This window comes from Bombus huntii, chromosome 10 (assembly GCF_024542735.1).
Source record: "Bombus huntii isolate Logan2020A chromosome 10, iyBomHunt1.1, whole genome shotgun sequence".
NCBI lineage: Eukaryota > Metazoa > Arthropoda > Insecta > Hymenoptera > Apidae > Bombus > Bombus huntii.
The window spans coordinates 13,634,247-13,648,923 of NC_066247.1; the positions used below are offsets into that span (position 1 = coordinate 13,634,247).

Sequence of the window (14,677 nt, forward strand, 5' to 3'; positions counted from 1 at the left end):
CGTCGCTTGCGGACAATGACGTAGTGGGAGGGTGTATAATATAGTTATATTTATATAGTAGTGAGTAGTGAAACATATACGACAGGTTTGTGCGCACCACTCGGTTAAGTACTTGTAACTGAATGTCAATTGAGCGGTCCATTTAGCTTGTCACTTAAAGCTTTTCAAGCGATATCTCTCACGGATCCGGGACGTTGTATAAAAAATGCTAATCGTTTCGAAATCGTGAAAAATCACGGCTCGAGATCGTTTGATTTCGTTCCGTCAATTTTCGCGGACGATGCGATAAAAACAACACTGACATGAGTCAGTCATCGAAGAAGCGTAATTCCGAGCGGGAATACCGAATGGTGCGTTAAAGATAAGAGTGTCAATCGCTGGAGAAATCGGTCTGGGGAGCAATGGAAGATGAACAACCAGCGAGAGAGACGAATAAGATTTGCGGTGTGTGTGGCGATCGTGCGCTCGGTTACAATTTCAACGCGGTTTCGTGCGAAAGTTGTAAAGCTTTCTTCCGACGAAATGCTTTGAAAAATAAGGTGATTAATTTAGAAGATTTATAGAAAATATTTCTTCAAATAAAATTTAAGCCGCACGTAGACCCTTCAAAATATGGTATACATATTTCATCAAAACAATTTCCATATGATTCAATACACTTTTCCAATGACTTTTGTTATTTTAGATTTTTCTGAATGACCAGCTCTAGAATTCAAAATCTGTCAGAAATATTGTTTAGCTAGAGTAGATGATATCTTTAGTCTTCCCCAAATGCTACATTCATTCCTCGTGTTTCATGGCATATTTGCCAACTGTAAAGTCATAAAATAAAATTACATGAATATTCTTGTTGTTCGGTTAAATGAGTGATATTTTTATTATGAATTTTCTTCTTAGTTAGTATTGCTCCATCAAGTTCAAACTTTGGGAAGATTACATATCATATCTAATAATCTGATATTTCATCTTTCATGGTCGCTGATCTAATTCAACATTTCTATTTTGACAAATGATTTTCGTATTAGATATTTCATAAAGGAGGTGACATAATTGTAGATATCAAATGTAGTATAAGTAATTGTAATACAGTGATTAGAAGATAAAAGTGTAATCAATATTTATATTATAATGTTCTTGAACTACTCAATAGATAATAAAAGATACGTTTGCTTAATTTATTCATTTAGAATTATTGTTGTATTTTTACAGGATTTTAGGTGTCCATTTACTGAAAATTGTAATATAACACCAGTCACTAGACGCTTTTGTCAAAAATGTCGCCTAGATAAGTGCTTCAGCATAGGCATGAGGAAGGAATATATTATGTCTGAGGAGGACAAAGTACTGAAGAGACAAAAAATAGAACAGAATCGTGCAAAGAAAAGACCAACCTTGGAGAGTGCAAAACCATCAAAAATAAAAAAAGGTTACTTGGATGAGTGTAATTTTGATGACACTTCTATGTCAGTTAATTCAGTTGTGTCAACTGCATCAGACACATACTTTTGGGAGTCTGATAGAAAATATACAGATTTAGATGCAAATAGACAGAATGTAACCGAAAGCTTAAGTCCTGTAACAGCTGCAAGCGTACCAAGTCCTTCTAGTCCACCGGAAAATGGAGCCATAAGTGGGTCAAAGACACTAGATATGATGAAAGACTCTACCCATAACTCAAACTCAAACTTTGAAAATTATGATCATACTTCTTCACCTCGTGGCGAAGAGAATGATGTTGATGCTGAAAGGTTGAGAATGGATTTCAATTCTCCTTCTCAAAATCAACAAAGGTTAGACAAAGTTAAATCTCCATCTCATAATTTAGAAAAAAGTAAGAAGTCAGTAATAGGTTCGAGAAAATCTGACCAAAATATATCAGACCTGAATTCTGAGTTTGCTTCTACTAATAATGAATCTATGAAATATTCTCCTGAATTTGAAAATGCATCTTGCTACAACAAGTTTGATTGTAGCCCTGTACAGAGTTCCCAATATATTGAGCACACATCACATTATAGGAAAATGAGCATAGATATGAATTCAGGAATGCACACGAGCGTGCAAAATTCAGAAGAAGTAGTGCTTAGTCAAAAACAGAGTAAGGAAACGTGTTCAGAAGAAGACAATTTTATTAGTAATAAATTCTCACAAGACTCCACTCTGATCACAAAACTTGTTAATAATTCAAATTTTATCACAAAAATATTTCAAAACGAAGAATTACTTATAAAGATTATGTCAGACCCTGTTGTTATTAGCAAGTTAGAAGCAGATCCCCAGATTTCGCACTTTTTCAAAAAAACCGGTGTCGTCACAGATAAAGAAGCACCATCTGAGAAAGAAGCAAGTACTCAGTATAAAGATGATGTAAAACCAGGTAACAATAATTCCAGTCACACGTTTAAACCAATATTAAAAGTTAAACAGAAACAAGTAGAAAATCCTATTTTGACCGATTTAATTACGAATTCGAGTCAAGAGGAATGTATAAAGCAACGGGATAATAGTAGTGATTGGAACAGAAATCTATCGGACGTCACAAGAGACGTACTTCAAGATGTGCAAAGGTATAATCGAGATTCACGTTTGCTTAATGTCTGAAAAATAATTATACCACGTACTCTATCTATGAATTATATTTCAGAGTACCAATTGCTGTGAATTCCATTGAATCTATACTTTGTGAAGCGATTAAATTAGAGTTTTCAACATATTCTGCTCTCGGCGGTATGGAGACCAGAAGGGTATTGAACGATGCTGAAAGAGCAAAGTTAAATGAATTAATAGTAGCCAACAAGGCGTTATTAGCTCCTCTAGACGAGGATATAACGAATTTAATCGGAGAAGACTGTAAATTTAAGGTAATAGTTACTATAGCTTAAGAAACAGACTTATACGTTGACATTTATTAAATTGTGTATTCGGTTTCAGAACAATTTCGGCCGATCTGACCCAGCACTATTAGACGTTATAAATCTTACTGCCATTGCTATTAGACGCTTGATAAAGATGGCGAAAAAGATAAATGCCTTCAAAAATATGTGTCAGGAGGACCAAATAGCTCTTTTGAAGGGTGGTTCCACGGAAATGATGATTTTAAGATCAGCACTCAATTACGATGTTGAGAAAGATATGTGGTGGATACCGCATAGTCAAGAAAGTATGTCCAATATAAAGGTGGACGTGTTAAAAGAAGCAAAAGGGAATCTTTATACAGAGCATTCAAGATTTATTAGAAGTTTTGATCCTAGGTGGAGAGATGAGAATATTATTTTGATTTTAAGCGCAATTGCTTTATTTACACCAGACAGACCGAAGGTAGTGCATAATGATGTAATTAAATTGGAACAAGTAAGTCTAATATGATTTTCTGCATGTGATTATAACTCGTTAAATAAATATTAATAATATAATTTTGTTTATAGAATTCTTATTACTATTTGCTGAGACGTTATCTAGAAAGTGTATATCCCGGATGCGAAGCCAAATCTATGTTTCTAAAATTAATTCAGAAAATTTCAGATCTTCATAGATTAAACAATGAAGTTGTCGGAGTATATCTTAATTTAAATCCGTCGAGCGTAGAACCACTTCTTATAGAGATATTCGACCTGAAACATTGATCGAACGTGTTCAACATAACGAATAGATATTAATTATGTAACATTTTCGATTACTAGCCCTTCAAATAGTAGAAGTAACGTAAAATCGTTATGGGTTTGCATTAATAGTCGCATGTTCATATAAATAATATATAGCAATAATATTGAAGAAAGGAACATTATGAATTATCAGAATTTGAATCGATGTATAGATATGTATGTGTATACACAAGCGCGCGCGCGCGCACGCACGCACGCACGCACACACACACACACACACACACGTTAATGTACATAAACTGTAATATTATTGTGTAACATTATATGAATGATACTGTCGCCAAAAGTTTAATCGTATCAGAATTTATATCTATGTTATATCATAGAGTATATTAAGATATCTATGTATGTATACCGGTATACAACAATGCCCCGTTAAAATGTTGGATCCACAAAATTGATATTAACAAATCCGCGGAAGGTTTTGATTCCTTTTGATTTCTTGTGTTCATCTCAACAAACCAAATGTCAGAGTACAAGATGCTTAAATCTGATGAACTATATAAGTCATTAATTCGGTCGACGAAAACTGAAATTTAAAAAATTGTTTACCTTGTTTCGATGAAAAGGATTTAATCGAACTAGTTTGAACTAAATAAAAATTAGGGACTCGGTATTAACGGAACATTATTTTAATTAATTTCTGTTGGAGTGTAAATGGATTATCGTAATTATATAAAGAAGCATTTTGCTTGTAAAATATTAGTACCACTACTAACCGTTGATATACTGAATTTTGTGACAAGCAGAGATTATAGTTCGAACAATCGTGAAAGTATCTCGTCGTATCACATCATTTTGTCGGGGATAAATGTGTACAGGTAACGCGTTAGCATAATAATAATTCTTAAAAACGTTATGTATATTTCGACAAACGTACCTTAAATTGTTAAATTTAGAGAAGATATTTGTTATACTAAAGCCAAGTTCTATACGTTCATGTTTAACGGATTGAAATATATAAACGGAAAAATATTTCTCTATGCGGAGATCACTTAAAATCACATAATGATAAACATGAATTCAGTGCTTGGTGAAAAGATATGAAAAAATCGATCCAAGCAAATGAACGCAGGATACGATCTGCATAATGTTCATTCGCATTACGAATGCTAGTATGTACATATTAAATTGTGATATCGAGTCAAAATATATTTTTCAGATACTTGTTACATTTGACTTTAAAGATATGTCATTTCATTCCTTTTACTATTATATCATTAATTAGTTTTTTTATTTTATAAATTATAAACGATTGAAAAATAAGTACCTTTTTTTATCTCAGTCGTCGTATTCAGATGGAAATCTATAACCAAGCATCTGTAGGATTATGATTATCAATAGGCAGGAAGATGTAACCAAAAAAGTCAAGCTGACGAGGAAAAGAAACATGTATCCTATTGTCTTAAGAATGAACAGAAAGGTGCAGAATAACCAATCCCAAATTGTTTTCAGTATCATTGTTTGTAATACTTAAAAATTTATCAAAAACAAAAAAAAGGAAGACTGGACGTGATCGATATATTATATACGATGTGCCATACGGACGACGAAATCTTTATCGACAAATTTAACAAATGAAAATGTCAATTGTTATATAATTAACAATAGGTTTATTCTTCCCCATCTCTATGTATCTGTTGCTGTTGAAAATATTTTATATATTTTAAAGATGTGTAAATATAAAAACCGCGTATAAAATATAATCTTTTTGTTTCTATTTGTGTTTCTATCTGTGATTACTGGTTACATTGGGCTAAGTCTCCCAACTTAGTCTCCTTTTGACTCACTCGAATCATTTGTTGCTCTCGGTTTTACATAATTCTTCCGCTTATATTGATGAAATACTTCGATGTTATCTTCGTAGGGTTTCGTAAAGAACCAATCGATTTCCTCCGCAGCAAGGTAACACGCACCCAATGCAGCTGTTGCTGTTAAGCGGATCATAGTTAATTCGTCCAGTGCGCGAGATTCATGGATTTCATCGATGAAAACGTCCTTCATAACATCCCATGATTTCCAAACCGATCCCACGCAGACAACCTTTAATCCACCCTTAGCTAACTTGAGATCCTAAAGAACCATATTTCTCGTACATAACACAATCAAACAAGATGCTTCTCAAAATTCTCCAAATTCTTCAAATTTTTATATGAATTTGCAAACCAGAATAAGCGACTCACATTATGGGCTTTTCTCGAAAGAGCTATAACATGCTTCGCGAGGTATCTGCCATTTTCCGAAATAATATATAAACAGAGTGGATCTTTTTTCTCACAACCTGTCACAATCTCCTTGGCAAACATAGCAAAAATGCTTTTATCGAAATCTTTATAAAAATGCGGCAATATCTCTTTCCTATCAGTTACGTTGAAATAATGTCTCATAGCTGGCCATACGTAACTTATGGGTTTAGGAGCTGGAGCTAAGCCATCAATATCGTCGAATACGTATTTACAAGCTCTATGGGCGATCCAGAAAGCTGAAAATCCATCTTTTTTGTAATTACACCGCTGATGTTTATTATGCAAATTCATATTTTTGTGGACATAACTTAAAAAGTAGCATTTAAGCGTAGATTTGCTTCATCTAGTAAATGACCATAGAAAGAGAACACGATAAACAATTGTAGAATCACTAGTCAATTCTACATTACGTGTTTTGATATCTTATTGAATATTTCAAAGATGACGGTTTACAAAATTTCATAGATACGTTTCAAATTATCCTCTTTCCAACTATATATATACATATATTAATCACCAAATGACAAAATAAAAAATCAACAAAAATCAATCTTCCGTGTTTTTCTTATACGTTCTTGAAATATGATAACGAATACTATACTCTGGATAATTTATATATCTTTACACGTTATATGCATTTTGTGCACTTTTGCGTCATTAAACTTCTCATAAATATATAAACACATGGATCTAGTAATAATTATACAAGAAAATAAATGGACGATCAAAAATAAAGAATTCTTCTATGTTAAAGCCTCAATGAAATATGCAAACTGTTCAAAGTCATATCTCTCCATCTTTATGAGTTATACATAAACAATTCCCATCACGTACCACTGCCTTCGTCCCCCATGAAATGTCCCCATCCGCCGCACCTTATGATTGTTCCATCTAAATTCATCAGCAATGCGTTGCTACCGGTGCCAGCGATTAGAACTATCCCACCGTTTGGCAAACCAGTTCTGAGACTACCAATGGCATCTGAATTGACATAATAAGCTTTAGCGACATTTGGATACTTCTCTTTCATCATTGCCGTAAGTTGACGATCGGTGCTTTCCTCTCCACATCCGCTTAGGGTAAGACCCTGATTGTTTAATCGATTAGAATTTATTTAAAAATAAACAATTCATTTAATCCATCAAACGATAAGAACGATCGCTTATCATATGATCTTCTAGAGACTTATCTTCGAACTAGTCATCGGTATACATAGTTCTCAGGAATCGTGATAATTATTTTATATTTACCAAACAATCTAAAGGAATCAATTCAGATATTCCTATATTCTGTTTCCCTCTTTCGACCATAGCGTTGATTCTTGCAGTCGCTTCCGCTATTCCGAGTAACTGAGTAGAGAAATAAATCAAATAGTAAAAAGCGAAATAAAATAATTGTAAAAGAATTTTTAAACTAATTATAAAACTTCTGTAACTTATTACTTTCTTACTTATATATGTAATCTGCATATTACGTAAGCTTACTTAAGAAGCTTAAGCTACCATAAGAATAATAATATTTTATAATTATACATAAATTTTATATTTTATATATAGCTGGTTGAGAATCATAGTGGCGTAAGTTAATTCGTCGCTACCTTTTTCTATGTAAATCAAAGGGACGGTAATTATAAAAATTGAAATATTCGATTAAATTCAGATTCTCAAAATCTTGATTTACTATAATGATTTTCAGCCTACCATATATGATCATAATCAAAAAATGAATAAATAAAATCATTAAAAAAAGTAATAACAATAAAAATGAGAAATTAGTAGAAACGGGATGAATAATAATTGTTAAAAAGTTGGGTCAGTCAATTACCCAATGATTGGTGCTCGGCCCCTTGACTTCCGTCAATGGTGTCCCTTTGCCATCGATGATGACCAGCGTCGACTGCGTCCCGCCGCTGAGAATTATTAAATTTACGTCAATGTGTTAATCCGTTATTTTTTGATAGCTGGCGAAGTCTCTGAACCGTTTTCGATCATATGGTTATTTGTAGTGACAATAGGATCGTGCATGAGAAACTAGATACAAGTTAAAGCAGAAAGCATGTACGCCCTGTTAGAATTACTTAACGTAACCATGATCGAAATAGGTGACTTGGTTTCATTTCATTTACGTTTGAATTATACCGAGAAATTTGTAGAATAAAATTACATACGTCGTAATATTGAGTTTCTTAAGTTTACAAAAAAATGTCTTCATGTTTTCACGTTAATTTTAATGAATAAAATAACGTGTAATTTGAATAATTCTTTGAACTGATTTGATTTTATGTTTTGAATAAACCGAGTTTGCGATTGCAGTATAAAGATTTACTGGCAAATATACATTTGCCGATAATCATACAGAAAAATTGAAAAAATCTACTTTGAAATACTTCGTTCTCATGTTTACTATCATTTATACTATTAACAAACCTTTTCTTGTGGAAATTAATTCTTAACATGATTGCAAATACGATATAATTAAATGTATTTCCTACAATATTATAAAACGACGATTTTATCTGAATGCGCCAGAATTAAAATCATGCGGTACATTTATGTACGTAAGCACAGAATACGATATGATAATATATTTTCGTAAACAAGGATGATGGATGAATTCTAATTGGATCTTATCGGTGAACATTAATGAGAAATACATTTATTAATGGCAACTGCTACTCCACGATACCGTTATTTAATTTTAGATAAGTAGCGCTAAAAACTTCTTAGTATTTTCAGTATGTAATACAAATTTCGAGAAAAGAACAAAAATAGGAAAAGGACAAAAAGAGATTACTCACCCATCGATGCCGCCAATTCTAATTTCTTCCGGATGTTCTGGTAGCTCTATCTTAGACATACTCTCTTTGTCGGATAATTCTGTTGGTCGTCTTTGTCTTCTCAACTCCCTACGAAGCTCAAATTCATCGATACGTTTCTGTTTTTCTTTCTTTCGTCCCCTTCTCCTTCCTACCATTTTTTTAATCAGACAATTTAAAATTTCTTTCGCTTGTGATTTCTTTCGTTGACAAAGGGATCCAGCAATTTGAGGGCGGGATTTAAACGAACATGCTTATCTGATAACGCACGAGTTGGGAAAAATAATTTAAACATTGCCAATTATTCTGTATTACGAATAAAATAGATCAACAGAAAACATATAGAAATATAATAAGAACTCTATATAATCTAGTATAATATTGAAATACATATTTCTTGTCTTGTCATACAAATTTTAAATATTTAAATTTCACCTATAAAATGAGACGTACATTAATCGACTAACGATATCGACATGTATACGCGTATGTACAATATACGTTTAGCATTTTCGTGCTGTGTCAACTTACTATGTATAAAGATTCAACGACTCTTGAGGTACGATTAAACGAGCATATGTCGGGCAAATATTAGACTTGTAGAGTAGTAACAGTAGTTGTATCGAGTAGCAACAGAGGCGGGAGAGATACGACGTGTACCGTGACTGCCACGATGACTGGTGCTCGCTGGATCAGTCTGCGAATCACTAGAGAATCGCTTTACTAAGTGAAGTTTGCTTTCGTTCGCTGCCGTTGCGTTTTTCATGTTCATTCATTGCATTTAGATGTTGCATTCACTTCAACTAATTGTAAATTCTGTGTTCTGTGAAATATCTAGGAAAGGGAGGGGATTTTCGACTTAATATCAACCTGAAAAGCTGACAGTTTGTCGACAACGTGTTCCTAACACTCTCCGGACATCGGTGAGGAGTCTTAGGTACTATATACAGGTGTCGCTACAGCGCGCAAATCACGGGCGCCACCTGATGGCAGCCGCCGAAATGATCACTTTCAGAAAAGTCACTAGACTATACCATCTACGTGAAAAGTCCGGCAAGTGTCGTATTCCGTGGTCGCGACACCGTGAGAGCCGCGCGGTGGAGACCGCACACTCTCGACTCTCGACTTCGGCAGTCGCGCAGAGAATAAAGCGAGTTGCATCGAAAACGCGAGCGAGAAAGGTGCCCCATATGTATCTCGTCCGGTGCGTCGCCGTCGGCCATTGTCTCTGACATGGAAGCCTATCAAAATGGCAGAGGTCGTGCAGATGTTTTTGTTCCTATATAAATCGAAATACCGTCGGAAAGGGCAGTGCCGTGAGGTGGTACGGGATCAGTGCGGTGTAATTGCAGTGCCGTGGCCGATACTGTGGGCGGCGCTGATCTGTTGGGTGGTGCACGTAACTGCGGCCGCCTCCTCCTCCTCGTCGTCGCTGACGACGGAAACGACCTGCGACACGGACAGTTGCGTCAACGGGGAATGTGTCAATGGCACCTGCGTGTGCCACGAGGGTTGGCAGGGCCTGGCATGCCAATTCTGCGGCGGAAAAGTCAGGTAAGTGACGAAAGAAAGTGCGAGTATAGATTACACGTCGCGTGCCCTATAGTATGCCAGCTTTCCAATACGAATACGATTATTGTATAGACTATCGTACATTTGATTTTCTACGAAGGAACTCATAGGGAAAACTATGAAATTATATGTATATCTGGAGATACGACGGGAGAAATAAACAGGAAGGTAAGATCGAATGCGCGAGCATGTCTCTCTCGCTTTTCTCATTTGAGGCCCATCTCATTACTAATCTCGTTATTATGTGAAATATTACACATAGGTGTTTCTAACAAATACATCGATAGAAGAAGTTTATACGAAATTATACGTGCCAAGATACGACTGGAGAAACAAACAGGCTAACTGTACATTCCGTGGTGCCTGTGCAACGGTATTGACGGGTTTTTAGGTCGACTCGGTCTCTTCAGAGGCTTTGATCGTCTTCCTATAAACCCTTTTACCGAGGAGATACGTAAATAAATAGTGCAAGAGAGCGCGGAACGTGAGTACGCGCGACTTCCCCGGATTTAATTGCTGTGCCGTGTGTGCGCGTCTCATGGTCCTTCGTTCAGAAGAGGGATAGAAGAGGGGGTGTTCGGTCATTGTCTGCGGCCGTGGTTGACAATGAGGAGTTAGGAAGTAATCGGGACATTAGCGAATCTAACGGTAACGGTGACGGTGACGGCGACAGTGACCGCGGAAATACACGACCCGTCGTATTTTAAGACTTAACTCGAGTCGGGAGATTAGATTTTGCGTGGATCGATCGCGACGGGTTTAAACTTGACAGGGAAACTACGGTTTCCGCCACTGTCAAGGCTGGTTTGATTTTTACGCGCGCTTAACGTAATAATCCCATCGTAAACGAACACCGACGATAATCATATTAGATAGGATCGAGTCCTGCGCTTCAGCGTACTTGTGCAATGTTTATTGTAAAATCGTACGTAGGCACTCGAGAACACTCGACGTCTCTGTCATGCGTTGAGCAATTGCGGTGAAATCTGACGCGAACGTCGCTTGGGAACTACTCTCTCTTTGTCGCATTTTGTACTTTGCTTCGTTGTATCGGGATACAGAGAAGTTGATAACGGTCGCTCGAGTTCGAACACGTTGGGGTATCTGCATTGAAAAGCTACTAAACAATATTGTTTTTATATCTCAATTATCTCGTCAGAGTTCTCAATGTGACCGATTAGTAATTTTTATAGATTCACGACGAAGCAGTTTTACACAGTTTAACGAATTGTTGTATAATATGCGAATGAATGTTAGTGTTTCTCTTTACGTTATATAATTATCCGTATACCTTTCATTTGAATTCCACACGTTTTCTACTTTAATCGCTGATAATCTTAGCGATCATCGAGATAATCTGTTATCTATATCGTTTAGATGCACAGTAAGCAGATGGTGCAACTTTTTTATGTAAAAATAAAATTTAAAAAAAATTGACTTTCGATCTAGTTTTCAACGTAAACACCCCATTGTGAACAGGTTACGTTTTTATGAAATGTATCACGAATACGTACATACCGTTTTCTCTAAGTTCTATAAATATTGTCTGGACTCGACAAAGGAACAGTTTCGGCAAAGAATTCCTAAAGATTCGCCTACGTGTGCCCGATCGTATTTCACCAATGAACACTATACATTATACATTGTACGTTACGCTCGCGTGCTTCGCGATAATACGTAGTATATATGTAGTATACTCCTGAAAAGTTCGAAGTCATATCTGGCTCGTGAACGGAGTTATGACACTTGGCTGACTGTAATTGGGTTATTTGAAATTTGAATTTTATCTTTGAACAAAACCGAAGAATACATTTTTAATATTGTTTTCTACGCACGCGTATGTATGTGTGCCTGTTTTATGATTTATACATGTTAAATACACGTACATATAATACATATAACTAAGAATTTATTTTCGCACTGGCATTATGCACGATTTTTGTTAGCGAGTATAATTCCTACCGTTTATGAAAGTGTTATAAAATGAAATTCTATATGCAGCAATCGTTACTTAAAATCGTACATCTAGCAATTTAAATAGGTCTGAAAATCCATTTAAACGATTAAAGTTCATATAAAGAGATATAGTTTAATACTTCTTTATTTGATATGTAATAAAAATGAAACGAAAGTTTTGGTAAAACGATATTGTGTAATAAGGCAAGTGGATCGTAAACGACCTAGTCATTATGGTTCGCGATCCGCGAATTTAACGACACCGATTGATCCGCGTAAAAATCTTGTGGTAGTGGACCTCACCTAGATTCGAAACTGTATGTTGTTTCAAAATTTCATCGTGCACTTGCGAATAATTGGTGTTGGAAATAATCGCGCCTTCGCGGCGGCATAAACACAAACCTACGTTCAATTAGAACGCAAAAGGAAAGAAAAGAGTGAGAAAGAAAAGAGGTCGTTTCTTAACCAGGAAAACAATCGTACACACGCTTGACGCATCGTGTGCACCTATTATTCTATGCTTGTCACGGGGATTAACGAGAGGAAAATGCTTCGCGATATACCACATGGTGCTGAGTGCAGAGTGGTTTATTTATCGTTTTTATTTTCTCGTGTACGTGATCGCGACACGTGCCTCGAGGAATTCATCGAACGAAGTATCTATCGAATCATCGAACGTCTATGCGTGCGTGTGACAAAGTATATACGCGCTGTGTGGAAAAAAATCGATGTTGTTTAAACGCACTTCGTATAATGTTGCTCATCTGAAATGTAAACAGAATCCAGTTGTCAGTGCGATGGTGAATGAGCGGTGACGCGACTACGATGGTTCGTTAATCAGTTCTATCTCTGTTCGCGTCTTTGCTACGACTCGCTCTAATTTGAAGTGCGCGCGCGCTAATTGTCGGGGACATGCGTGTTTCCGTTTGGCCGCGTTTCGCACCTATGCAACTGGTCGACCGCATTATTTAAACGGTCTGTCAAACTGCTGCTCGTGGTTTACGCTAGCTTTGTTGACTGTCTCGAGTCGCGGTATGTGGAAACTTGAAGGTTGATCCATATTATATTCATATGTTAATACATATTATTAATATATATTATTAATAATACTACTAGTTCATGTCATATTAGCGTGAAATACAAGACCGGTATTTCACTATGTTATACAGCTTTACAAATGTATTTGTTACGAGGGTACCACTATTATAGTCGCAAATTTTAAGATAATCATAATATTAGTTGGCTAACTCTATGTAATAGATCTGTTAGTCAATCTAGTCGATCTAGTTAGTCAAAGACTTTATAGTTTCTAGATGAGCGCATTCGACCATTAATGGCCGACGATTATCAAGCGTATCATAATCCTAGCTAGGAAACTGTACTCTGTTTATTAATTACCATAGACGGCATTTATCAGCGATTTACCTTATGACAAGGTTTCGTTTATACCGTCTCTCTGTCTCTCTGTAACTTAATATCATTTACTGGATCAACCGAATCGATAACCGATAAATGCATAAGATTGTACTACTCTCTGTCGCATACCTTATCGCGGCATTAATTATTGTCATTAAGTGTTAATTGCTGTTCGAAGTGAATTCGATCTCTTCCGAGTCCCAGATTAATGAACATTCGGTATAAGTTTGAAACGCTTACTCGTAGAGCTCCGATGAATATTATTTAAGTTTACAGATGCGCCCAGAATGGTTTACAAACGGTTGTTTTATCCTCTTTTGAGGTCTTCGTTATTCGTTCGATATTTCGTTAGTTTCATTATTCGTATTTCGTTATTTTGTTCGAGCAAAGTTTCGGCGAATGAAATTATTTCTACGAATCTTGAGAGGACATTATTGTCGCGTAAGTGTTCTAGTGTTATCTACAATTACACGTGTACGTTCGCCATTGTTGAGAGACGACGAGGAACTTTGATTCTCACCTCGGCCCTTTCAGCCTGCTCTTCCCGTTTCCGCTCGAAGAATTTGTCCCATGTTGGCCCGTTCGCCGGCGTTGTTTCGCGTTGTTGTAACACGTGTATCTCCGGCTACCTAAACTGGCTCTGCGTTCTATGACTGTTTCGTTCCACCATCTAGATGTTGCGAGATGATAGTTCCTCGATCAGAACCAACCGAACTTGCTTGTTTACGGTTATTTTGCAACATGTTCAGACTATTTAACCCGTTATTTTATAATAACGATCAAATTGGTAGCAGCGATTAGTATTAGAAAGTGCAGTTGAGTTAAATTTCGACTTGGTCAAAATAGTAAAAATAACACAAAATGCATATACATAATAGGTAAGATGTACAAAATATAGTATTCGGTATAATATTTAATGGGTAAATTTTTGCTTAGGTTCCATTCTGTAATTGTATATATTTATTGAAATATAAATTTGCGTAAACATTTATAGCTTACTTATCGATGTT

At 35.8% G+C, this 14,677-nt stretch overlaps 3 protein-coding genes across 5 annotated transcripts in view; 2 read left to right on the top strand and 1 right to left on the bottom strand.

The window, feature by feature from the left end:
• Positions 1 to 75: 75 nt before the first annotated feature.
• On the top strand, positions 76 to 5,382 carry LOC126870537 (nuclear hormone receptor HR96). Its single transcript, XM_050628344.1, has 5 exons — positions 76 to 539; positions 1,210 to 2,567; positions 2,645 to 2,861; positions 2,932 to 3,351; positions 3,426 to 5,382. The coding sequence occupies exons 1-5, from the start codon at positions 402 to 404 to the stop codon at positions 3,621 to 3,623; spliced, it is 2,331 nt and encodes a 776-aa protein (XP_050484301.1). The 5' UTR covers positions 76 to 401; the 3' UTR covers positions 3,624 to 5,382.
• LOC126870540 (N-acetyl-D-glucosamine kinase) lies at positions 5,359 to 9,560 on the bottom strand. Of its 2 annotated transcripts, XM_050628348.1 has the most exons (7): positions 9,255 to 9,560; positions 8,706 to 8,874; positions 7,733 to 7,817; positions 7,159 to 7,257; positions 6,743 to 6,995; positions 5,846 to 6,144; positions 5,359 to 5,735 (listed from the first exon to the last, which is right to left on the bottom strand). In XM_050628348.1, exons 2-7 carry the CDS (start codon positions 8,762 to 8,764, stop codon positions 5,433 to 5,435), a joined length of 1,098 nt encoding a protein of 365 aa, XP_050484305.1. In that variant the 5' UTR covers positions 8,765 to 8,874; positions 9,255 to 9,560; the 3' UTR covers positions 5,359 to 5,432. The 2 variants fall into 2 exon arrangements, with proteins under 2 accessions (XP_050484305.1, XP_050484304.1); XM_050628347.1 differs by lacking the exon at positions 9,255 to 9,560 and having other exon boundaries at positions 8,706 to 8,881.
• Positions 9,561 to 9,757: 197 nt separating this feature from the next.
• Positions 9,758 to 14,677, top strand: part of LOC126870535 (attractin-like protein 1) — a 35,490-nt gene continuing 30,570 nt past the window's right edge. Inside the window, exon 1 of one of the 2 annotated variants that reach the window (XM_050628335.1) lies at positions 9,758 to 10,277. In XM_050628335.1, the coding sequence (XP_050484292.1) occupies positions 9,973 to 10,277 (305 nt within the window). In that variant the 5' untranslated portion in view covers positions 9,758 to 9,972. The remainder of the gene's footprint in view (positions 10,278 to 14,677) is intronic. The other variant, XM_050628337.1, reaches the window with a different exon arrangement.

Excerpts from the sequence above, each read along its gene's own strand:
- LOC126870540 (XM_050628347.1), bottom strand. The coding sequence starts at position 8,881 with ATGGTAGGAAGGAGAAGGGGACGAAAGAAAGAAAAACAGAAACGTATC. Across the intron at positions 6,996-7,158 it reads TGATTCCTTTAGATTGTTTG|GGTCTTACCCTAAGCGGATG; the intron begins GTAAATATAAAA and ends TTAAACAATCAG. Across the intron at positions 5,736-5,845 it reads TTTCGAGAAAAGCCCATAAT|GATCTCAAGTTAGCTAAGGG; the intron begins GTGAGTCGCTTA and ends ATGGTTCTTTAG.
- LOC126870537 (XM_050628344.1), top strand. The coding sequence starts at position 402 with ATGGAAGATGAACAACCAGCGAGAGAGACGAATAAGATTTGCGGTGTG. Across the intron at positions 2,568-2,644 it reads GTACTTCAAGATGTGCAAAG|AGTACCAATTGCTGTGAATT; the intron begins GTATAATCGAGA and ends ATTATATTTCAG. Across the intron at positions 3,352-3,425 it reads ATGTAATTAAATTGGAACAA|AATTCTTATTACTATTTGCT; the intron begins GTAAGTCTAATA and ends TTTTGTTTATAG.